The sequence below is a fragment of the Prinia subflava genome, chromosome 25, assembly GCF_021018805.1.
Source record: "Prinia subflava isolate CZ2003 ecotype Zambia chromosome 25, Cam_Psub_1.2, whole genome shotgun sequence".
NCBI lineage: Eukaryota > Metazoa > Chordata > Aves > Passeriformes > Cisticolidae > Prinia > Prinia subflava.
Genome location: NC_086271.1, coordinates 2,222,109 through 2,248,044, shown reverse-complemented (window position 1 = coordinate 2,248,044; position 25,936 = coordinate 2,222,109). Strand labels below are relative to the sequence as shown.

At 38.1% G+C, this 25,936-nt stretch overlaps 1 protein-coding gene across 2 annotated transcripts in view; it reads left to right on the top strand.

The window, feature by feature from the left end:
* EPHA6 (EPH receptor A6) overlaps positions 1-25,936 on the top strand; it is a 367,586-nt gene that overhangs the window by 64,963 nt on the left and 276,687 nt on the right. For both annotated transcript variants that reach the window (XM_063419479.1, XM_063419478.1), the window contains exon 3: positions 17,122-17,785. In XM_063419479.1, the coding sequence (XP_063275549.1) occupies positions 17,122-17,785 (664 nt within the window). The remainder of the gene's footprint in view (positions 1-17,121; positions 17,786-25,936) is intronic.

Genomic DNA, 25,936 nt, shown 5'->3' with positions numbered 1-25,936 from the left:
GCAAGAGACAGGCTATGACCAGCAAGTGAAATAAAGTTTTTATATTTTAATAAATACATTTTTTGCAGAGTCAGGCACGGTTGTTAACTGCATTTCTACAAAAGATGAAAAATAAGATTTTTATTTCCCAAGTTTTTATTTAGGATTGTAATCTTGTCACGACTGTGTATAAGTCATGAAGATGGGCACAAGCTGACCACATTGCTTTTGTTAGCACAGTAAAAGAACTAGTAAGAGTAGTTCTTAGTGAAGGCTTTGTGATTGAAGATAGAGTTGTGTGACAAGCACGACTTGATGAACACTGGGAAACTATTGCTATATGAAAAAAATTCTGGTTTCTTTTCTGGTTTTCCACTTAAGTGGTAGAAAAATCAACAAGCCTATTTGTATTTTATCTGCTTGGCTTGTTACAGCAGTCTCAAAGCTACTTTGAATATGGGTTTTCTTTATAATTTAGAGAAAAACCTACAAATACTGAAAAATAGTTTGACCTCATATTGTCCAAGGCAGCAAGAGTTTGGTTTGCAGAGGGACTTGTTGAAACCTCTGAGCAAATTCTGCTCAAGTTTTGAGTTGAGCTTCACCACCCTTTTGAGATCTTCTGAAAACGTTTCTAAAAGTATGAATATTATCCCAGACTGATATGAGACTCTAGAACACTGATGTTATTGTGTGCATTTTTGTAATGTTATGCACAAATGCATATTTTGATAGGCCCTCCAGAGTATTGGCTTATTTAAATCATTACTGTACATTTTCATGCTGGCTGCTGTCCCAGCAGTTCCCTCAGCATCCCGTCAATTCTGTTCTTGTTTTCTAACAAAATACTGCAATTTCAGGATGTACTAAACTTCATCTACTTCTCTTGGCCAGTTGATTTAGCTTACAGATGTGTAGAATTTAATTACAAAACTAAACTGGAATATGAGGGAAAAAAGCTTTGATAGTACTATCAAATTTTAATAATAAAGTTAAATTATCTTAAATATTTGATCATCTGTGTTGCATAACTTGCTGCATGGAGGAAGTCATTAATGCCAGGTTGTGAATGCAAATGAAACACACAATTCTGTAAAAGGCTTTATTAATCAGTAAGACACATTCCAAATTAATTGCATTGTTAGATCACACCATATTAGCCACCCTTATCTTTGTGGCTGGGAGAAATGCAGAATATTCTCCACCAAGGCTAATAAAATAGGATCCCCATTATGAATCAGAAATTAATTAACATAAGAAAAGTCTGATGAATTTGGAAGGAAGTCTCCTGTTCTTGAAAAAATAAAGGGAAAACAGAGTTTGAGAAATAAAAGGCAAACTCAGAATGGTGTTGGCTTTGAGACTGGAGGGAGTTTTTATTTGGGGGATGTGCATGCACACTCTTACATGATGACAGACCCCTGTAGGTGCAGGTTATGCATATCTGGAGTGATTAATCTTCAGTACTGAATTCAGCACAATTCATGTCTTCTGGTTCTCAGATTTGTTGTTTGTTTTTGTGATATCTGTGCTTAAGAAAAATTGAACTTAATAGATACGTCTAAGTCTGATATGCCTAAATAGTCTAAGATTCTTTGAAAAACGCCCTTAATTATACATTGCTTGGGTTTTTCTGGCCTTCCTGTTACTCTTGTATTTGTTTTCTGTCTTTTAGTGCAGTATTTTTTGATTTCTATTACTTGAAACCCTCACATTTCAAGATTCCATGTTTTTCTCCCAGTTTTGTAAAAACTTGAGCAATTTTTTTTTCATTGGTAATGAAAAAGTTTAAACTGCAAGAATGGTATAAGAACTAACATTTATTTGTATGTTTCTTGGATTTAAAACATTTCTTAAACCTGGTAATTATGATCTTTACAGGTTGCAGTGCAGAGGACATGATAATTTTGAATTGGAGGGAAATGTAAGTGAAAATCCAGGTAGATTCTGTGGGTGTTGATGATTAAAGAAAATTTCTGTGAATTCGTTTTTGATATACATATTCCTTGTAGTCATAAGGAATGCCTGCAGGTATGCACTGACAGCCCCTTGGCCCAGGCAAATCCATTACAAATAAAAGTGATAAACAATGATTTTTAACAGTGAGATGATTTTTTCTGTCAGCATGTTTTACATATGAAGAAAGAAAATTTACTAAAAGACTGAACTGAAAAATATGACTTTAAAATAAAAATATCTTTACCTTTTTCCCAGTCTGCATCAGAATACTGATGCCTGCGTTTAATTTCATTATGCAGAATATCAATTGCAGTTTTCTTACACTGTCAGAATTTAAATTACCAGAGGTCTGCAAGATTAGTCCTTCCTGGTGTGCTGAAGTTAAGTGTGCTCTATTTAGATGGCCTGCCTTAAATTTACATTTTTATAGGCATGCTTCTATTATGGAAAGTAAGTAATGTTAATTTCTAAGGAGGGGGGGAAAAAAAAAGAAAAAGATGTTATCTTGTAATAAAATCTGTGATTGATTTTGTGGAGCTCAGGGTGGAAGGATGTGCAGCCACTGCAATGCTCTTGTCACTAACCTTCCTCCTCACCTTCACAGATGGAGCTCAGCAAGTTTAAAACCCCCCAAACTTTATTACCCGTGCCCAGCAGAGTAAAGGTTGTTTTTCTTCCTCTGGCAATATTAATGACTTTCAGCTGACTGCATTTTAATTAAAAACACCAGGTAGCCTCTCCTGGCTGAGCGCAGGGCAGTGCTGGATTTCCGCATCTGCGGGCACTGCCCGTGCGTGTCTGTGCAGCCCGAGTGAGGGCCCTTTGTCCTTCACTCTGGGTTTGGATTTTGGGTTTGTTTTTGGTTTTTGTTGGGGTTTTTTGGGTTTGTTTTTGGTGGAGGTCATGTCAGACACCACTGAGAGGCTCTGGTAGGCACAAATTCCGGAGCCTTTTGAGAACTGAAGGCAGAAAATGAGCAAGAATTTGCTGCTGAAACAAGCTCTATGTTTAAGTCCTGGAGTTCAGAAATTCTTGTCCAAATGTTTGTTCACTGTGCTTGTTTGGACAAATGCATGCCAGCTATTTTTACCCTCATCAACAGGAAATGCTATTTATCTTTTAATGTATCTATTCTTAATTTTGTGTGCATAGAGAGGCCTAGAAATTTCATGTTCTGACTTTGAAGAGTTCTGACACCCACGCCCAGGATGTTAAGGCTGTGGCTGCATGGTGCAAAACATGTTACAGAGTTACATGTAACTTACACAAATCTAAAAATATTAATTCATTCTAGGTACATTACATGCTTTTTAAGCCATCTCTAGCCAGGAAGTTGCATGTGAGGATACAAGAAAACAAACATACAATGGATTGTGTTCTCTTTTGCACTGAAGAATGGACAGAATGGATCAGACTTTGTTTTACTTCCCACTATGCCTGGGAAACAACTCTGAATTAGACCATCCATTTTTGGTTGTATTGGCTGTTTTATAAAGAGGTTTTTTTCTGGAAATATACATGGGAATACTGTGACTATACAATGTGGACAAGATGCTCCTGGGACAGTCATTCACTGCTATTCATCTTTGCTCAACAACATAGATGAGGGCAGAGTTGGAAAAAATTGAGATTCAGGTATCCATTTATCTGTTTTTCCCATCCAGCCTAATCAAGGCTTTTGTATCCTATTTTCTTTTTTTTTTTTTTTTTGTTCCCCTCCTGTCTGTCTCCTCTTTCCCTCTCAAACTTCACTGTGGTTTCAGGTTGTAATTTTGGTTTGGCAGGAGAGCCTGGGAAAAATAACAGCTTGGGGAGTATTGTGTATTAGTGGCCCTACCCAGTTCTTAAATTTCTCAGTGACTCTGCTCAGTGGTTGTTGCTAGGGATAGGATGTTGAAGTAGCTGGGCCTTTTCACTGTTCCTGCCTTTTCTCTACCCTCCAACCACCCAGTTATTTTACTCTTTCTTCTATAATTATATGAAGGAGAAAATATTTAGATAAGATTAAAATACTGTTGTTTCATACACTTTGCATCTGGTGTAAAGAAACTTTAATGGCATAAACACTCTTAAAAAAAATACTAAAAATGGGTGAGCTGCCTAGATTTATATTTTTATTGCTGTTATGACTTTCTTAAGACTTTATTTGGGATGAAGCATGCCTAAGCAATATTAGCAAAGGTTATTGGAGCACTTTGTTTCTTTTCAGCATAACTGCCATTTTAAAATAAAATGTTGCAAGTAAGCAAAAACCTGACATTAAAAGTTAAAAGAGCAGGCCCATGGGTCTCAGTTTGTATTAAATATTGCATTCAGTGCTATTGATTTGTGACACTATAGCATAATTGTTGGTGTTCTGGTACAGCTTTTCAGCAAAACAGCAGTTTCAAAGGCCAGATATTCTTTGGGAAAATAAATTGCAGGAAAAAGCTTCTGTACAGTTTCTAACATGACCTTATTTGACAACATCATTTAAAATAGTGTAACTTTACATAGATACATCACTTGTTTCTAAGTACCTGCTCATTTCAGCAAGGCAAGTCCGGTCAACAGTAAAAGCCCACAAAAAGAGTTTCTGCACACCAGAGCTTATAAGATTTCTTTCTAGATGACTTGCTGAAACCTGAAAGGTGTTTTGTGAAGCTGTGGGAGAAAGAAGCATGGGTAGAGGCAAAATAAAATCTTAAGTCTTTGATTTCAAAGATGCCAGAAGTGCAGTTCCCAATAAAATGGGGATTTTTTTCTTCTCACTTTTTTAGCCCTGTGTTTATTTAAGCTTCCAACTAGAGCCTCTGAATCACCTGAGCTGACTCAAGAGCTGTTGTTTTATGTACAAGAGGCTCATGTATTTATTTTACTCTTGGATTCACTACATTTTTAGCACAATGTGGTTTTCTTCTTGGCAGAAAAATGTTTCTGTATAGCTTTTCCCTGTCAGGTAAAAAGCTGCTTTAAGTGACTTTCATCTGATATTTTTAGGAATTTTTTAATTCTTTTCCAATCCTGGGTCTTAGTGACTCTCTTGGATGTATGAAGTTGATGCAGGAATATGCACACAGGGCAGAGAATGACAAAATATGTGAAATTATAGCGAGGATTTGTGTCAAATTTAAATAATTGTTTTCTACAGAAAGTTGGACTTAAAAATCTCTATTCATGGGTAAAACTTCGTTTCATCTGTGAAGGGAACAAAAATATTGGACCCTACTCTTGAAGTTTTAAAATTCTTTCACATGTATTTATTGTGGTTTTGTCAGCTTGAGGCTTCAGTATAATTTTCCCTTTTCTGTTTCAGTAGCACAAGTCTTACATCAAAGCTGACAGTCTATTCTGTGCCTGTCTTTTCTTTTGGTTACTCAATTCCTGGTTTTGTGCTTACAAGGCTAACATTGAGTATTTCTTGCTGTACCAGAACAATGCACCAACTCATCAGAGCATGAAAAGACTGACTGCTGTCAACTGTGGTGCTCTTGGCACCCACATCAAAATCACAGGTTGTCCCAAAAATTCCATCTGATGTTTCTAATCTCCAGCAACTCCAAAAGGTGAACTTGAGCATGCCTAGATTACCTGCACTGTCTAACTGGCCTTTATGAAAAGTCACCCGGTTATTTTCAGAAACCAGTGTTGAGTAGTGGAACTGAAATAAAAGCACAGATTGTGAGGTTCTGTGACTTGTGCTGTCATGCCCATTTTATTGCTTTCCTGTTGTTAGTGGCAAAGATTAATGAAACTTTTATAAAGTTGGATAGAAACGAGAAGGGAAGTCCATTAAACTACCCCAGCTTGTTGCACACTAATTATTGTGTCAGATCTCATTAGGAAACGGATGCACACAGCAGACTCTGCTCGCTTATTTTAACACGTCTGCTTCGAGAAAGGACTCTGCAAATTGGAGAAGGGTTTGCAGGTCAATATTATACATATGTCAATTTACAAAAGACATTTTTGCTTCTAACTGTCCTTCATCTTATGTTTCAGCAGAAGAGTAGAATAAGAATAATTAGGGAAGAGTTGTACTGTTTGGGGCAGTGGTGGGTGGGAGAGGACTTGAATTCAGCACACTGTGCTCTAAGAAAATTCCTATTTTTGGAGGCATGTAATTTCAGTAAAAGTGATCATGAGACTATGATCAGCAGATAATAGAATTTCATGGGTTTTCATATGCAAGCCTTTCAAAAGTGATAAATAAGGACAAAAATCTTGAGAGGTGTTTTCCTGAGAGTCAAAGCTTTGTATAGAAAAACAGGTATGTAAGAAAAAACGTACCTTTCATGTGGCTGTATGTAACAAATGCAATGCAGCAAAAATGGTACAACTATTTGTACATGAAATTGATAGAAATGGTTTGTTTCAGTTAGTCATACATGTTCATTGTCTGTCTACTCCAATCTACGTGGCTGAGATTGATGGAGAGGACAAAAATGTGGTTAAGGGATGAGTGATGTATCTGTGATATCTGTGATTATAAGGTTCTCTTCTGTCTTCTTTGGGCTGTGTCTTCCTTCTTGGGCAGCGTCAGTTCCTTGTATGGAACTGTGGATCCTGCACCTTCCTCATTTCTGACACACTCTGTTTTTTCTCTGGAATAATCCGGTAGGAGGATGATGTGTTCCAAGATTTTGCCCCAAATACAAAAAAGGGGTTTGAAGGTTGCGAGGTCATGTCATAAAAAGAGAGAAGTGATGCTCCTGATTACTTTCCTGTTTTGTTGTTAAGAGAGATTGGCAGAACTCAGATTTCTGATTTGCTCATAGGCTAGTAAGGAAATTTTCAGGGAATTGGGAGTATTGTGTTTCTCCATCATTAACATTCTGCAGTATCAGAAAGTAAAAAATTTATAAATGTCAGAAAATTACTAAATGGTTATCATATATTGAATCACTTGGCAACAATTTGCAACTGTGTGACAAATATTTTGCCTCTGAAAACCAGTAGTTAGATGTAGTCATTGCTGTGTCCCCAGGACAGTTCTTGGACTGAGAGAGGAATAGGAAGATAAAAACTGAAGGTGAAATTGGCCTTTTCCTCCCTTGTCCTGGAGCTTTGGTTCGTGTCTAACCCTTCTAGTTTTACAGGACTGACATTGTCTTCGTAACTCTCAAAGCTGAATTGTGCTGCTGTCTTCCCTCACCCTGTGAATGCTCCAACATTTGCATTCTAGAAAACGGGGAGGTCTGTTACGAGCATAATGTTAATAGGAAAAATCCCCTAAAGAGTAGTTGTTTCCTAGCAAAAACTTCTCTTGCTCTACAGAAAAGAGGTTAAAGATTTTTAGTAATCTTCTTTAACTGTGGCCTGCTTTTGGTGTGTGTTCTTTCAATGATATTAAATCAGCTTTTGTGAAAGCTCTTTCCAGTGTTTCATACTTGGACCAGAAAGTCATGGGACATTTTAAATAAATATGTGAAGAGCTTCACTGATGTAGCACAGTTCAATTTTAGAAAAAAACAACTTGTAGTGTCCTTCATCAAAAAAATACTCTGTGAGGACATATGCCAAGAAACCTGTCTCTTTTTACTGCTCTGAAATGACAAACATAAATGGCTTCTCCTTTAAAAGGGCATCCTGCTGGTAGGTGATACATTAACTAGAGGCATTGGACCAGCATCTCAACAATTGTGTTCAGCTGTAACTTAATAAAGCATTGCTCTCTTAGGGTCAAGTTGGTTCTGACAACAGAGAAGTTTCTGGAAGATAAATGTGCAAACTGTAATCTTTTGGTAAATTACAAAAGAACCTGACATCTAATTTGACCTCTAGTTGGCATGCCATGACCACCCCCGCCAGCTGCAGTGATTTTTATCTACAGTAGGTTCCAAACAAAGGTCTAGGTCTACTTGGGTGAAAAAGTCTTATTCTACTTAAACACTTAAGTCAGGTAGCCTTCTTGCAATTGCAGTATCTGGAAAATAAAAAGATAATTATTATCAATTCCAAAAGGTTAAAAAAATACATATGTATATAACCCAGCAATAAATTAAGCTAAGAATTGTCAGCATGTGTTTAGGTACCTCCTTGGTCAGGACATGCCCCAAGCCCAGAGTGCCCACATGGTTTCATGTTACTTTGTGTCATGAAAAGTTCCTTTTGGAAGGCCAGAGCTTGTTCTGCATATCTTGGGGAGATTGTGGTGTTCTAAGATAACTGTGAACTCAAAATAGAACAAGCAAATGCATAAATCTCCACAATTCCATAGGTTGTTTTCCTTCAGAAACCTGAACAGCAGAGCTGTGGAAAAAATGTACTTCCTAAAGCTCTCCATGTCTTGTCATAAGAAGTTTTGTTAAATATGTTTTAGCTGCCTTCTAATTTGGGTGAACCTAAAGGGATTGCAAACCTACGTAAGATATCCTGGCCTACCTACAAATAAACTGAAATATAGTCAAATGAAATTTTCTCTTTTCTCCCATTAGCTCTGCCAGAAGTTGATTCACAAAATTACTTTCAGTGTAGCTGAAAATAGGAGTAATGAAATGAGGGAGGTTGAAAGAGCAAGGAAGTTATTATAATTCACATCTTTTCACATGCAGGACAGTGTAGAAATGAGATGTCTGAGGGTTTGTTTTGATCTTGCACTCCTCAATTATAGTGAATGGAGTGAGTTTAATGCCAGCTTATTTATAGTGTAAGATAATTAAGATGCTCCTTCCATTTGTGCACTCAGAAATGGGAGAAAAGGAAGGAGCACTGGGGAAGGGTTATTTTCTTCCAGGATGTTTTTAACAAGTATGACTGGGCCTGAGCTCCCCGAGGAGACAGTGGTACTTTACAAGACCTCAGTAAATAAGTAATTACATAGGAATGATGAACAAACTGATGTACTGGAAAACACTGGCAATTGTTTTCATTTCTCTTCCTTTTTTTTTTTTTTTTTTTTTTTCTTTTTTTTTTTTTTTTTTCCTCTCTTCCTGCCTTGGAGCTCACAGACTATAGATAAAGTTCATATGGATAGCTTTTTTATTTTTTTCTTAAAAATGCTGGAGGCTTCTCATTTTTTATATATTTATTTCTCAGCACATTTTTGGACACTTCGTTAAGGATGTTTGCAAACTGTAATAGAAGTTATTCCTTAGAGTTTTTTGGCATGGCTCTGTTTAACGTAGAAAATGAGTAAGGTTGTAGTGCATGTAGCTGAAATACACAAGCTTATTTACATGCAAAAAAACTGAGCTGCTACTGATACTGTTATTCAGCTTGCTCTACTTGTAATAATTGGTTCTTCTGTTCACCTCTCAGATTTTATTTCCAGAGGTTTAGGCTCAGTTAAATGGCAGGATATGATAGCATTGCCTTTGGCTTTCACTGGAGTGTATCAATATGATCCCTTGCAAGCCAGTAAATAAAAGTTTGTGCCTTTAATTAGCCACATAGCTCTAATCTTGGTTTCTCCCTTTTGATCCTCTGACTGGAAGGGATAAGTAGCTTGAGGAAAAATTGAAGTCATGAATTTGTTATTTGTAGATAGCAGTAACACTTGTTAGGATGGTGGTGGGAGGCTGGAGATGACTTATGAAGAATACAAATGTTCAGTTCTCCAGCAGCAGCTGGGTCACAAGTATTGCAGCCAGATGTGTGCCACAGGAATGGGCTCCACTTGGGGCAGCACAACAGCTGGAGGGGAATGGAGAGTGCTTCTGAAGGAGCCCATTAGTCAATGCTCCAAGAAAGGGTTGTGTTGCAGGGCAGCTTTGCAGTGTCATCAACTCAGCTCCTGTGGGTAGTGCCAGATCAGGGCATCCACGCTGATCCGGCTCCTGACACACAGCGTGCTGGTAAAAACCACTCATCTGTCGTTTCACCTTCCTCTTAATATCTTTAGTTTTGCTTCTTTAGTTTTATGTCTTAGGCCGAATTAATGTGTTAGTGTTTATAAAGCATTCCACAGTTGAAAAGCCTTACATAGCTGCTTTGTGTAATTATTATTCTTAATTATTTCCGTTTGTATAGTTTCAAGTAGAATCACTAATGGACTAGTATGAACTCAATAAGAAGTAGAAAAGGTGGGATTTTTTTTCTTCTTTTTTTAAAGAAAGTAGGCTTTAGAAAAAACTGGGAAGAGATGGAAGAAGTGGACAGATACTCTTCTGGGTTTCACTTCATCCATATTAACCTCATTGACTGCTTGCTAATTGCAGGAATTTAAATATGCAAATGCCCACGTAATAAAACCCCTCTGAGATCCACTGCTTTTCAGTGGGAAAACCTGGAGCTTGAAAAGGTATTTATACAATTTCTACCATCAGTGGTACTGAAATGCTTTTTTCCCCAGAGCATCTAGTCAGGAAATGAAAATGGGAAACTCTGAGTCATAGCCCTCTTTGTGGTTGCACACAGCCAGGACCACTGGTGTGCTGGGATTCTGTGCTGTTCACTTAAAACTCCACTGCTTGAAATAGTAAAGATGGAAAAATCTTCCTGCTGCTGAAGGGGAATTGCAGGTATCAGAATTGTAGAGTCAAAGCAGGGAAAGCAAGTAAAGCAGAACTGATACTTGGAAATTTGTGAATTCCAGTCAGACTTGTGATGTGATGCAATGCACAATTTCTGAAGAGTTTAAGTGGTAAAAGCAGTCATTTGACTCAGTATGTGCATTATATCATGGGGCAGACAAGGTCAGCTCTCAAACTGAGGGCTGAGAAAATCTACCAAGTGTCTCTGCCTGCCTGAAAGTTATTCTGGCTTCCCAGCAGGCCATCCCAGTTGGTGTGGTTAAAGTTCATGGGCAGTGCAGGTCTGGCAGGAGGGGAGTTTATGGCCCAGCTTGGGTACCAAGGGGCTTGGTGAGTCAGAGCCACTGCAGTGGTGATGTGACAGCCCAGGCCTGCTCACAAACACCTCAATAAGATCAATAAGATAAACAGGCAAACTCTGTAGAAATTTCGAAACTAGAAATATAGAGCTTGCTCAAGGTTTGTTATTTGGGTGTGGGTTTGTTGTTGTTTTTTTTGTTTTTTTTTTTAAAGCTTCCTCCGCACTATTTTTCTGTGTTTCTAAGTACCTGAGGACACACAAACATTTACCACAACATTATCTGTGCTGTTTTGGAGATCCAGCAAGGTCCCCCAGGCCACATAGCTGATGCAGGCAGCTATTGTGCAGCATTACCGAAGTACCCAGTGGCTTCACTGAGCAGTGTTGTAACATTCTGCTCCAGTTACTCCAAGTGAATGAGGTGCTGGGAAGGGCAGAGCCAGGATTGCTGCAGCTCCTCATATTTAGGAAATAAAGCCACACAGCAGCAAATAAGTGTTCTGCTGTTAAACAGCCAATACCTCTTAGAGCTTGATTGGATTATACCTACAGTTTTAGTTATTTTGTAGTTGTAATTTATTTCTCAGTCCTTGTCTGTCGTATTCCAATTATAAGGAAGTATAAGCATTAACACTTCTGTATTTAAAGTCATTATATATGTAGTTTACTTAATTTAGTACTGCATTTAATAATGTAGTGATAGCATGGGGTGGGGGATGGCTTTAAACTGAAAGAGGGCAGGTTTAGATTAGGTATTAGGAGGAAATAACTTCCCGTGTGTATGGTTAGGAACCACAACAGGTTGCCCAGAGAAGTTGTGGGTGCTGCAGCCTGGGATGGTGGAAGGAGTCCCTGCCCTTGGAAGATCTTTAAGTCCCTTTCGACCCAAACTGGTCTGTGGTTCTGTTGAGCGACCCAACCTGGTCCTTCCATCCACACATCTGTTATTCCACAGCAGACCCCTGTGTTTCAGCACGTGTGTGTTGATGTTTAGAGTTGTCACATCCTTCAGGTATTCTTGGTTAATCCCATAAATCTCACTCAGCCAAGGGAGGGCTGCTGGGCTCTTGTTCCCCTTGCCCTGCCAGCATCAGCATTATTCTGTGTTTTATCACAGCAGACTCTGCTGCTGCTGGCAGCCAAATGTAGCACAGAACTATTGTGATTAGCCAGAGCCAGCTCTATTCTAGTAGCAGATACCTGTAAAACCACTGGGTTATGTATTTTTTATTACTATTATTTCTATTGTAAGACAGGGGCCAGCAGAGCAGGTCTCTGTCGCAGGTCCCAGGGACAGTGCGCTGGCAGATTTTTGAAGGGCACACAGCAGGATTAAGTGTTACCAGCTCTAGTATCTTGAAAAGGTGTAGACTTTCTGCTCTCGCTTTCCATTCAATTCTGAATACATCGGAAGTGTTGCATTACAAAGGGCTGGGACGCCCCTAGAAAGGTGATCAGCAGCACTTTTCACAACTGAATTGTGGCATCTCTCACCACCTGCTGAGGTTTTACTAGCGTGGCTCATTTAAAAAGCAAATTACAGTGGCACACCATCCTTGCAGATCCTTGGTGCAAGTCATTGAGTCTTTTATAGTCAATAATGCATTCAGGGAAACAATGGTCTTGTTTCAGAGTGCTGGGGAAAAAAGGTATTTTATATAGTAATGGCTGGTTTCAATTATATTTCAGTTTATAATAAACAGCCTTCGTGTGTATGCATATGTGTGTGAATTCTTTTGGGTTTGCTTCCCATTTTTGCATAGATCTGTTTTCTGAATGTACTTTTTCATGATCTGTTATGGAAGGAATTATGTATTATTCTCTCTGCCTTCTGTTTTATTCTTTCTCTGCCCTGCCCAGACAGTGGGAACATTATTCTGTGTTCACTTTTTCATTGGTGCATTATCATGCCCCAGAGATTTTGAGGGGCTTGCCCTCTTACTCTCATATTCTGTGTATGGAAAACAGATGTCACATTTTCTTCTAAACCTGCATTGTGATTGGCATTTTAGTTCTGCAGAGCTAATAAAATTGTGCTACATATTGCTATTAATTCCCTAAATGACTTTAACCCACCACACCATTAAATGTAAGAACAGAAGTAGTTCAGTTGCTGGTTTGTTTTGCCAGCTAAGTCAGATGGGGATTTTTGTCTGCTTTTTTCCAAATAGGCGTATTTTGGGAGTTCAGTGTTATCATCATCTTTGGGGGTCTCGGGACCTCTTTTCGCATACAGAATTGTACACCTTGGGAAAAGTGAAGGCAAAGAAAAATGAGTTAGTGGGAGAGGAGGAATTAATACCTTGAACTTACAGCAGTTCTGTAGCTCTTTTAAATATCCTTTAGTCTTCTTGTTTTTGCTGCCATCGTAAATGCCAGCTGTGCCTTAAAATGTTCATTTCCCAAGATCATTACTTTGAGATAAGTTTCTTTTTCTTCCGTTATGTCGTGTAGTGTGTAGCTGGTTTTTACCTGAATGTCACTACAGCAGCAAGATGTGTAAATGTGCATTGTCACATGGCAGCTGCGCATGCCAGGTGCAAGTCTTCCTCTGGTGTTTCCTTGTTTGGACCTTTCTGATCTCATTTTTATTAGGATTGTCTCACTGGAGATTAATATGAGGGGAATTTTTAAAACTCTGTTTATTTTTACTGTTCAGCTTGTTTCCATGGAAATGGGATCTAGAAGATTGTCAGGAGTGAACAGCTGAGAGTGTTCTACGTATGTGGATTTCATTAGGTGACTCCCAGCTGAGATCTGGGATGACCTAAGTAAATACTAAACCATTTACTGGGGTAAGAAAATAAAACAAAACAAAAAACAAACACACAAAAAAAACCCACAACAATTTAGAGAAGACACTGTATGCTTTCTTTTTATCCTCATTGGATGTGATAAGTAAGGAAATGCTTATTTAACTGTTTTTGGGTACATGAGTTGCATGGACACACTTTCAACCTTCTTGAGGTTGGTTTTCAGGATAGTAGCAGTTCTGCACAACAAACACGGTCCATCCCTTTTATAGGATGGACTTTTTAACAGAGCTGTCTCAGGTGGATGTTTGTGGGCAATGAGGGATGTATATGTCAGCAAATTGCATTTCTACAGTTCAGGTTCACTGAATTTTCAAATGCCAGCCTATGTTTTTGTGTGAGAAGTAGCTGACAACTCCATTTCTGAAATTACTTTGCTCGCTGAAGCCAGGAGAGTAAACCAGACCTCTGTAGCATGAACCTTATGTATTTTGTTCCTCAGTTGAGAATGGAAACCTTCCTTTTATTGCCAGATAAGAATAAGACTTATCACCACTGAGGATTTGCCTTAACAGTTGCATTGTCTTAGCAGACAGTAGAACACAGAATGGCTGAAGTCAACAGGTTTTGTTCCCCAGTTTCCTGTCTCATTATTTTCAGGCACAACTTTCAGTTCTCTTCATGGAAAGCCAGTGTTTATCCCCACATGTTGTCTCAAAAAGTGGTTGGTGTAAAATATTGTCCCCAGGAGTGCCATTGTGTGCCTGATTTCTAAACGTGCTCATGTTCAGTCTGCCAGAACCTTCTCTTGTTCAAGGGTGTGCTCAGATACACTGGTTAGGTATGTGCAGGTGCAGAGCCCTTGATTTTTAGAGAAATACCCGTAGAGTAAAATAATAAGGATAAAAGGAAGAGAGCGTTCTTGCTTAGAATGCAAATGTGGCAAAATTTGTAAGAGCGGATGGTTTCTTCCATAAACTGGTGAGTGAAGGCTTGGGCTTAAGTAACCAACGCCTCCCCCTTTTTTTAATATGAGGTAAAATATCAATAAAGAATCTTGAGGTGTGCAGGATTCTAAAACTGTCGTCCCAGGTTACCAAACTGCGGTGGGCTCGGTGCCTCAGTAGCTGTTATCTGAGACTAAGATCCCAATATTAATCCATCAATCATTGTGACAGCTTGTGGGAGAGGTGTCTTTCACTAGGTGTGAAGTTTACCTCAATATCAGCTCATAAGGAAGTAGATGTTTTTCACTGCTTGATACATCTACTGCTATTAATTGGAACAGCTTTCAGTACTGATGTGTACTAAAAGGCTCTTGTTGATTTTTTAAAAATCTCCAGTGTTTTGGTTTAAAATGGAAGAAAAAAATTGGAATCAATGAAAGTAGATTTCAGTATTATATAGCTCATACAAGCTTAAAGTTACATGATTTGCTTTTAACAGTGTTCTCTGCACAGCTATTGGATATTAGTGAAGTTTAAAAATGAGAGGTTGTAAAGTAGTTTGTAGAGGTATGGAAACTGCTGAGCCTTTATCTAGCTAAAATCCAGTGTGGTTTGTAGTGTCATCTCATATTTTGTACTTGGATGTGACGAGTAATCTTCAAATCTTCCCTCCACCAATCTTCAAATTGTATATTACTCTATTTTAGTGATTCATGCTTCCTTTGTGCTGCATGTAAAACGTAACCTCTTAGCCATGCTGGTTTTTATTCCACTGTTCAACTAGCATTTTGAAGTCTTTCCTCCAAATGATGTTTTTAACATGTCTTTTCCGTAAGTCCTGGAACTCCAGGTGCAAGAATTAGCTTTATGCTGCTGCTGCTTCCATCAGCATTAGGAGAGGTTTTCCTCGTTTGAAAGGACTGTAATCAAAAGATTTTGAAAGTAAAGCAGCACATTGGGATGGGCAAAGTTTGAAGGAACCTGAACTGTCACCTTGTCTAAGCCATGCAGCTCCTGCCAGCTTTTGAGAGTGTCGGGGCTGGGATTTTTGTGGGACCCAACACTTTCCTGTGCAGTCACAGTGAGATGCTTCTGTTCATTTGGTTTTGATGTTTTGCACAACTTTAACTTAAAACTTGATTAAATGAGAGCTATAATATGAAATACACCCAAAAGAAAACCAGTGTATGTTGGATAAATTGTTTGGCTTTTAGTTGGCTGCACTGAATTCAACTGCTACCTTTCCTGTCTGTTTTTATCAATGAGAAATGCAGTTCTCAGGTAAAATTAAAAGCAGATTCTATTTCATGCAGGGAGACTGTGTCCATGTCGGAGATTATCACAGAGTGAGCTCTGTCAGACTTTTCAGTCACTGAAAGTGACGTTTTGGGGTGGTAGAAGTCATCTTGTTTCCATTCAGTATCTAGGACTGGTACCTAAGAGCACATTCTGTATTTGTAACCATACCTTACCCAGCATGGCCCAGGGCAATGGCTAGGTTGAGATGTTCAGTGTTAACCTTTCTCCAAATATTTTATATGTATGATGTTTAGACTACTAGTTCTTATTAAACAATTTTGCAGATTTTAAACTTTTTTCTTGCCCAGAGGTGAATTCCTTTAAAATGGTAGATCTCAGCAGGCTGTCTGGGAGCACAGTGCAAAGGAACAGGCACGAGAGATCTGCTTTGAATGAAATAAAGCCCTGTCCTTGTTTGATCAATCCATTTTGGTTTATTCTTTGAAACAGCTTATTGAAGTGCTGAGCCTTTACTTTTTTACAGAAGTAATAGATTTATACTATTAAGTGCACGGTTAACAGCTAACTTTAGGGCTTTAATTTGTAAGTTCAAATTGAGATATTGATTCAGAGTGAATATATATTTCTGAAGAGAACCTCCTGGTAAGAGGAGGATATTTTGGATATTTTTTTTCCTTAATAATTTTAAGGGAAAGTAGCATATTGAAGCTTTTATTTTAAACTGGCCTATGCCAGTTTGGAAAGCTCTTCTATATTTTAAAAATAACATTGTTTTATAAAACAACCAACTATTTCATTCTAGTTGGTGTGGTGGAGAGTTGTTTAGTGGTTTTTTGGTTCCTTTTTCTTTTTGAGACCTCTCTGGAGCATACAGCATATCTCCCTTTAAATGTGACTTTAATGTTGGTTGCTTTTGGTTCTTGGTGGTTTTTTTCTTGCTGCTTGTACCCCAGTGGTTCAGTACATCTGAAAGCCAAGCTAAAGCTTCTGGTGGGATGCAATATTTTTTTTAAACAGAGCTATAAATAGTTCTGTGTTTTGATAAAAAAAATATCTCTAGTGCTACATTGATATTACAACTGCTTAGCAGAAAATTGATTCAGCTATACTGAAGCTATTTCTGGGATGTTGGTAATCTTTTGGAGTAGCAGGTTATATAATAAGCATTTGGTGAGCCTTTGATATAAAGTATATGAAGATATGTATAAAAATATAAACATGGCCTGTATCTCCTTCTTTGCTAGGCCCCAGTCATTTTTTAAAGTTTTATTTAATAGGAATTTATTGTGGAGTTTCTGAAATCAAACTTGTGTGGTGTTCTGTAGTTACCTTATTTTAACTGCTGCTTTTCCACTAAACTTGAAGTAATTATTCATAATTAAGATATAGGTGCGTATATGTGGGCCACATGTGTACATGTATATATAATACTTATTCCTGGTTTTCAAGCCCTTTTGTTTTCTTTTCAGTGGGATGCCATAACTGAGATGGACGAACACAACCGTCCCATTCACACTTACCAGGTGTGCAACGTGATGGAGCCCAACCAGAACAACTGGCTGCAAACCAACTGGGTCTCCCGCGACGCCGCGCAGAAGATCTACGTGGAGATGAAATTCACCCTGAGGGACTGCAACAGCATTCCCTGGGTGCTGGGGACCTGCAAGGAAACCTTCAACCTCTACTACGTGGAGTCAGATGAGCCCCATGGGGTAAAGTTCAAGCCAAACCAGTACACTAAAATCGATACCATAGCTGCTGATGAGAGCTTCACCCAGATGGACTTGGGCGACCGCATCCTCAAGCTCAACACGGAAGTTCGTGAGGTTGGGCCGATCAACAAGAAGGGGTTTTATCTTGCTTTTCAGGACATTGGGGCGTGCATTGCTTTGGTGTCAGTCCGTGTCTATTACAAGAAGTGCCCTTTCACGGTCCGTAATTTGGCCATGTTTCCTGACACCATTCCAAGGGTGGATTCTTCCTCGCTGGTGGAAGTACGGGGCTCCTGCGTGAAGAGCGCCGAGGAGCGGGACACCCCAAAATTGTACTGTGGGGCAGATGGGGATTGGCTGGTGCCTCTGGGACGATGCATCTGCAGTGTGGGATATGAAGAACTGGACGGTTCCTGCCATGGTAAGAAAACATGGTTCTATTTTTCTTTCTTTTCTTTTATTTTTTTTTAATTTTTAAGAGAAGTCATATATTGTCATGTTCTCTTCCACTGTCCATAATAATTTCAAAATGACTTGAGAATAAGGTGCTTTTTTCTGTAGTAATGATTGTGAACAATGATATCTTAGTGGCTGCTGAGGCTGTCTGATGTGATTCAATGTTGGCTTTGTAGCAAAAAAGAGGGAGAGAGAGTCTGTGCCCATTCTTTACAAAAATGACTCTGCTATTTTGCTCAAGAATTCCCCAGATTGGATGGTGTTAGGCAAGCTGCACAGCAGCCTTGGATAATGGGAGAGCGCTGTAATCAGAATGTAATGTAATGTAAGCACTATGCACTGTAATCAGAAAATGAAATTCACTTTGTTGTCTGATCTTGCTGGCATTAATTATCAAAATACACTCGTTGCAAAGATACAGAGTTGACAATGCCATTATTGGAAGCAAGCATAATTTTGTACATAAGGTCAAAAGGTTTCTCTCTTAATGGGTTAAGGATTTTCTCTGAAACTTTAATGCTGAATGAATTCCTGTCCATTATGCAAGTGAGTCATACACTAGATCTGTACATGAGCAATATAGCCAGCAGCCAAAGTCTAACAGAAATGTTTTCTGCACTACATTGACTCCACTGATTTTTTCAGCTGGCCATCTGATCTGCTGAACAGGACCTTCAAAGTAAAATGGAGTACCCGAAGCCACAAGGTTTTGCATATTCTTACCTATTTGCCCCAAGAATTACAAATTACTACTTCAGAAAATTCTAATCTAATAGAGCTTCCACACGTCTTGAAATAATTTTCCTAGGTTGATGTTGTCCATTTAATCCTCTATACTGAATATGAATATTTGTGCTGTTTTTTTCCTGCTGGTTTTTCGGAATACATTTGTCTTGCATTGCTTTGTGAATGTCACGCCCAAGGCAAGCCCAGCTGCAGGAGATGCTTTTGTAACTAAAGAGCACAATTTAGTTCCAGTAGTTCCCACTCTGCAGTGTGTAAACCTGAGGGGTTCCTGTTCAAGGTGGTGACGTTTGTGCCAGAGCTGGTGGTGGAGATGTTTATTTGGACAGCTGGGAAAGCATTTGTACAGTGGGATTTTTTCAGTGTGGCTGTTGAGTGTTGTGAACTGAACCATGATATGTGTGTTGATAGACATCTTTTCAGACAGCCATAATGTTCTATTTTGAGACTTTGCTTCTTGGCTGAGACATGAATAACAAATTCAGAGTTTAAAAGAGTTGGTTGCATGTTAGTAAATCACAAGCAACCTCCTTAATACCCATTAAATAAAAATATACCTGAATATTACTAACTCTCTGAGGGGGGAATTTTTTAAATTTACACTGAGCTTCTTTTTGGAGGGGCAGAAAGCTGGGGACTAGGTGGGGGAAAAGTAGGAGCCACTCTATCCTAGCCTGATAAGACCTGATAATATATTCATAAAATTTCCGTGTGTTTTGGTTTCTTCCCCCAAACCCCAACACAAAGTCCTTTTGTCCCTCCCATTCCCGGCTGGAGTTGCAAATCTGAGTGTTGAAAGTATTTTGCACCATTCGGTCAGTGCTTTGTGCAGCCATAATCCGTGAGGTACTCAGGAGAGAACCATTTCTCTCTTCTGCATGAAAATAACAGTCAAAATAATAATTTTCCATTTTGAAATGTGTTTGGACAAATAATTGAGTGGTGGGCAATACTTGCTGATAGTTGAATATATTTTTCTTACTTAGAACTGATGTCAAACTTTTTATACCTCAGCGTGTGGCTCAGTGGGGAAATAAGGTTTCTCTGTTACAGAATGTTCTCCATTCTTCTTCTCTCTCTGTTCTTTGTGGCAAATATGGCTTCTCTGTTACAGAATTTAAACATAAATTTCTATTCTATTTGTTGAGATGCAGCATCTCTATTTATGAAATACTAAATGGCATAAGGAAGGATATTTTGCCTTTGTCATTGCTCATCATTTTTTAAAGCAGCTAGAATGGGAATAAAAACCGTCTTTGTCTCAGTTTTACTACTGCTGTTAAAAATCACAGGTTATTTGCAGCTGCCTAAATCTCATTTACCTGCTTTCCTAACTGGCAACATTTCAATTATTTCGATATATGTTAGATTTATGCATCTCTCTCTTTGTCTGTGGATCTCTCAGTATTCCCTAACCATTGTATTTTCTTTTAAAATCATCATTTCAGAGCCAAAGTGTCTGAAAAGAATTCCCAACTGGATTACAATATCCATAACTGTTAAAAGATACCCAAATATCTCTAGTTAGCTCAGAGACATTCAGTAGGGAATTGTTCACTGATTTGGGACTGTCTTCCTTTTCTGAAGTCAGGGGGCGGGGGGAAAGTGGTATTGACTGCAAGAGATTCCCAGGTTTTTTTGTGTTCTGTACATTTATAATGGGATAATGTGGAATATACCAATCTTCTCTAAATTTATTATGTAAACAATCTCTCAGTCTTTGATTTGAATCTGTTTTTCAAGATTTCCCCCTCAAAATCCTGAACTAGCAGCATCATTCCCATGTTCTTCTGTATCTTTAGGCATAATGAATAAATTAGAACCAGTCATTTGGCAGTGCTGGTCAGAAAGGGCTCTGGTATGAACTGCTGGCTTTGCTAGTTCATTTGTAATACCAAGTTGTAGCTTAGAAGGAGGAGATGCTGCACAGGATTCTGGTAAACAACATTTAAATGTGGCATTTTCAATACTCTGTGTTCTCTGAATGTCAGCCCAAGATAAGAGTTGTGCTAAATTTAACAAATGTATAATGTATACAGGTCATATCAGGACTTGTGGTGGGGTTTTTTACATATGAACAAACAGTCACAACAAGGAGCCTTTTGTAAACTTAATCATAATGGTTCAGTTCTGTTTGGGCATGATATAGAAATAATTGGATGACTGTTAACTGAAGTTTGACTTTTTAATGATTTACCAAAAGTTATCTGAATTATTCAAGGTTAGGAATTAATTGCAAAGAAAAATTCAATTATATATAGCAAATACTAATCATTGCAGTAATTTCAGATTTTATTTTAGTCCTAACCAATCAAGCACAGTGCAAAAGTGTATTTTGCCACCATAAAAAGTTGATTATACTTGAGGAATATTCTTAGGAAGCCACCATTTCCAAAGTGGGGTATATTTTGTGTAGTTGAAGCAATGCCAAGTGTTAAGAAGGTGAAACAGGCACTGACGGACTCACCTGGTTTATTTTAATTGAGACAAATAGAGTAAGAAGTGAAAATGTAGAATGCAAATCCTCTGACCTTCAGTTGACTGAACAACATTTCCTAGGGATACTAATGCCTGAACTCTTGGAGTGTTTAACTGAACAAACACTTCTTTACATGATTCATCACTTGAATTTGTGGTGATGTTTCAGTGTTAGGATTTCTGGCAGGTGATCTTTGTTCTTCAGCCCCTCTATCTGATCCAGTTGGAAACTACTCTCATTTTTCAAGTATTAAATAATCTGCTCTTCATACATGCACCTGTAGTGTGGCTTTGTTATCGGGAGACCAAGCAGTTCACGTTACAGTCATGCTTTAGTTACCTGTGTGTTGGTATCAAAACAGGAAAAGAGGGGACTGAAGTACTTCAGCACCACAGGTTTCAGAGTTGCAGAGGTACAGGATTGTGTAAGGTTCCTTTGGGGTTTTCTTCCATGTGTTTATTTGCTCATGAGATCAAATCTTTACCAGGCACTGAAAGAGGCATCTTTAAAGGAAAGCATAGGAAGGGTTTTGACTACAAAAAAGGGCCAAAATGAGATTCAGTAGAAAAATTTTGATGGCTACAAATTATCTTTTTAAGGGAAAACCTTTCCAGGATTCTTCCTGCAGCAGAGCTGGAGATGTTCACATGTGCTGGAGTAGATCCTTAAGATACAGGGTGTAAAGTTTCAAATTTCTGTTTCCTGTCAGCTAGAGACAGGAGTTTCTCAAAGAGTTTGAATGAGTTAAGGACCAAGAGGATCCACAGACTTTTGTCTCTGTTGCAGAATGGGGCAATCACAATCCTGTCAGCTTTGATCTTTCATGGAGATAATTTAAATAGTTGTCCTTGAATTACTTGGTTTTTTAATGGTATCTGACTTAATGGTCAGTTTAAAAAAGTTTTTTTCAAGGAAACAGCCATATATTTAATGAAATTTTTAACAGATGCTTAACTTTGTGACTTCTCTGAAAGGGCTTTACCCTTTTTTCCTGTTCTTAAGCCATGATGGCTTATTTTACATAATTTATGTGAGTCTGCACAGGTTTAGATTGCACCATTTCAATGGTAGTGCTTGAAACCTTTTTTGTGATGATTGTTGATATATATTTTTGACTGAAGAACCTCCTCTGTAGCCTGTGTAAACAGCTGTGCAACATCTGTGAAACTCAACACAAATTTTAACTTCCAGTTCTGAATACGGATAAAGTTGAATTGTGATTTTTCAATTCAGGTTCAGTTCTTAGGTGGAACTGCTGAATAGTTGTTCTTAGTACAATGCAAAAACAAGAACAGGATGTAAAAAAAAGTTGTGGATAGTAGCAAATCTGTAGGCAAAATTATGGAAAAGTAATGGATAATGACCTGTTCAAAGCTTCTGAATGTATTTAACAACATGTAGCTGCTAGCATATGGAAAAACTCTGAACTCAAGGCCTGTACACATTAGGAAAAAACAGTATTTACAGTAGGTAGAAATTTAAATCACTCTCTGTTCTGAAGGAATATTGCAGATGCTACCGGCAGCACTTTTATTTTCCTGTATCCTGGTTTTAATTTCTAAATGGCAGGTCATGTGCCAAGCTATTTCAGGCTGTATCTCTTTCATTTGTACTTTTTCCACTTGCTCAACAGAAAACATTTTGTCCTTAAGGCTTGCAATTAGTGTGAATTAAAAATAACATTGTTGCCTGGCTGAAGTAGGAGGTAAATGAGGGAAGGGTGGCATGGACGTTACTTACTGTCAAAAAAAAGAATTTTTAGTGAGTTGTACAAATCTAGAGAGGTCTGACTTGGCTGTATTCAGTAATTTCACCATTTTTTTAACACTTTGAAGTTGTTTTGATGGCTGTTTCTGGTTTGGGGTTTATTTGTTGTGGTTTTAGTTGTTTGGATTTTTTAATTGATTGTAGCATTTTTGTATCTTCTTTTCAGTGGCTAAAAAATGTGGATATTTGTTAGTTACTGATTTTGATTTTTTTGTGGGTGGGTCTTTTTTGTTTTGGTTTTTTTTAGTGCAACAAAGTGGTAGGAATTAAATAAGTGCCTGAGGGCACCTGTCTTCAATGTCTGCCTGAGTTAAGAGACAGAAAAATCTCAGTGCCATATCAATTCACATTGTAGCTCACAAGCAACCCTTTTTACTTAATCTACAATATGCCATCTGCATATTGTTCAGCTGGATAAATTGTAATACAAAAAGTGTGATAAAACAGCTGAAAAAGGATGCTGCTTCAGAAGTAACTATTTAAATGACAAAAAAAACCCCCTTTACATTTGAGCTTACACAGTAAGGAAACTCCAGTGATAGTAAATGACAAAAGTTGTTTGCACATGTTGTCGTGTCATACTTGCATTATTTTGAGCAAATTAAGAACCTCACAATAGCCACTGTAACCTGGTTTCCAGAATATCTCTCTGTAAAAATTCAAATCAAAGCCCTGATTTTGTAACTGCACCTAAATAAATTCTGCATAAATAGAAAACTTATTGTTGGCAAACTGAATTAATGTTGGAAATTGCTGTTTTTCACTCTGGTGCTGAAATGTGCATTGAATAGAAACCTGCCTTGACAGTGGAATGAGGGAGCCAGCAGACGTTAAATAGTGAGTTTCAAAATGAAAAACTTCAATATTTTCTGTTTGTACACACAGACATGAAACCTCAGCACCAAAAGCATGCTGGTAACTCAAGTGTGTCTTGCCTCAGGTTTTGTGTTAGTGAATATTGCTGGATATTGATCCTACCAGCTATCCTTGATAAACAGTAGACAAAAATTGTCCAAGGGACTGCAGGGATTGATTTTGCTGTTGTTGTGTTGTGTGTGACTTGGGAACAGGGCTGCATGATTTGACATTAGCAGCAGCCCTCAGTAAATTAGTTACTTGCTCTTGCTCTGCTGAAGGAAGTGCACTGCAGTGATGGCCACATGGAAAAATTTTGGTATTAATAGGATCAAGCTGTTTGGACTTCTACAGGAAATATAAATACAAGTGTATTTGTACCTCTAGTCAACTGTATATAGACTAAGTGCATTGTAAAACTGTTTGTTATTTTATAACTTGAAGTTTCTTCTGTGTTGCCAAAAAGCAGAAAGACTGACAGCTTGGATGCTGTAGGGTGGCAGGAGGGGAAGAAGGAATGCACTGACTCTGTTATTGTCCTGTGTCCCTCACTGTCATAGGATTTGTCCTCAAAATGTGTGTCACTTCCTAGAGACACTATCAGAAACTGTGGCCTCCATTCTTGGGCAATGCAGCTTTTCCTTGCTTGCCATGTTGTGGTTCTTTTTTGTTTGTTTATTTGTTTATTTTTCATTTTCTGGGAGTCAGTAGCTAAAGCTGCATCTCAAATATTCCGTATTAATTTGCCTTGTAAGATGTTCATTGCACTTCACACGTGATCAGCCTCAGCTGTTTCAACAGTCAAATCTATTGAATGGGGCGAGTTTGGTTTGAGTGAAAGCCTTGGCCTGCTGTGTTTGATGAATGTAAAATTTCAGCATTGGTTGCTTGCATCTTCCTAGAGCTGAGAAGGTTTTCCTGCAGCTGGAAGAGAAGTGTGGTGGGGTTTTTTATGGCTGAGTCTATCCTCAGCATGGGGGTTTCCTCAGCGTGCTGAAAGTGTACATCTTTCTGGGCTTGGAAAGAGGTCTTGTGTGACCCACAGATGGGAGAGAGTAAAACCACAGTGCTTCACTTACAAAACCCTGATAACACTTGTGGAATACAAAATGTCTTGTGCTACTCATGGAATTTTTTAAGTTGTGAAAGAGAAATCCTTTGTGAGGAAGCTGTGACAAACCTTGGCCACCAGTATACCGAGGAACACAACTGTGTGCACAGCACAATTGTGTTTTAAGGATTTCCATGGCCATTTCTTACAGTGGAATAACAGTTCTGGCATAATAATGGCTTGATATATTTGTCTTTGAAAATTCAATTTCTAGAATTGTTGTTATTCCTGTTGGAGCCCTGAAAAATTAATGTAAGCTAAGAGAAAAAATTTTAGTGCTCAATGAAAGTTTCCAAGTTTTTGCACAGTAGATTGTGGATTTTTTCATTAATAAGAAATTGGACTCAAATTGTAGAATATATGTAATTCTAATTATACAATTATCATATAAAAATTATTTTATAATATATGTAATATAATAGCTCAGAAATTCTCAAAATCTGGGAATTAGATGTTTTTCTTTTTGCAGTTTTTTTTCCTTGGGCTTCTGAGCAAAAGCAGTTAAATTTATGCTTTGAAATAATCGAAACATTTTAGAATATCATTATTTCAATATAGATTATGTCCCCTTTGAGGACTCATAAAGTGGAGATCCAAAATCTGAAGATAATCACCAGTACTTCCTCCAAGTTATTAATCAGTAACACATTCACAAATAAACCATAAACCATGTTCTGTAATGAAACTGTTCGTACAGAGGTTTAGCATCATTTTATTCAGTCAATTATTAAAGCATTTGTGCTGAGAAATATAATTTCAAAAGTGATCAATAAGAGGTTTTCTCTGGTGTGCCCAGGAATCACAAGCAGGAGTGAGTGCACAGAGATTTCAGAGGAGGCTTGTCTTGAATACAAAAGAACGCGTGTGGATGTTTAAAAACTTGAACTATATTTGCTTTTTACGAGTCTCGGTAATAATACAAATGAGACAAAATTTCCTTTAGCCAACACACTTTGCCTTTTTTCCCTAAACCTTCAAGTGGAGAATAATATAAACAAATCACTATCAGCTGTCTTACAAAAAAGTCTGTAGACTATAAGGTGATTCTGTGTCACAGAATAACTTAGGTTTTAAAGGCAGTGGTATTCAAAAGGTTCTCAGAACCCACACCAACCAAAATTTGTGATGTGCAAGGCTTTTTTTGGGCAAAGCAGTTTGGA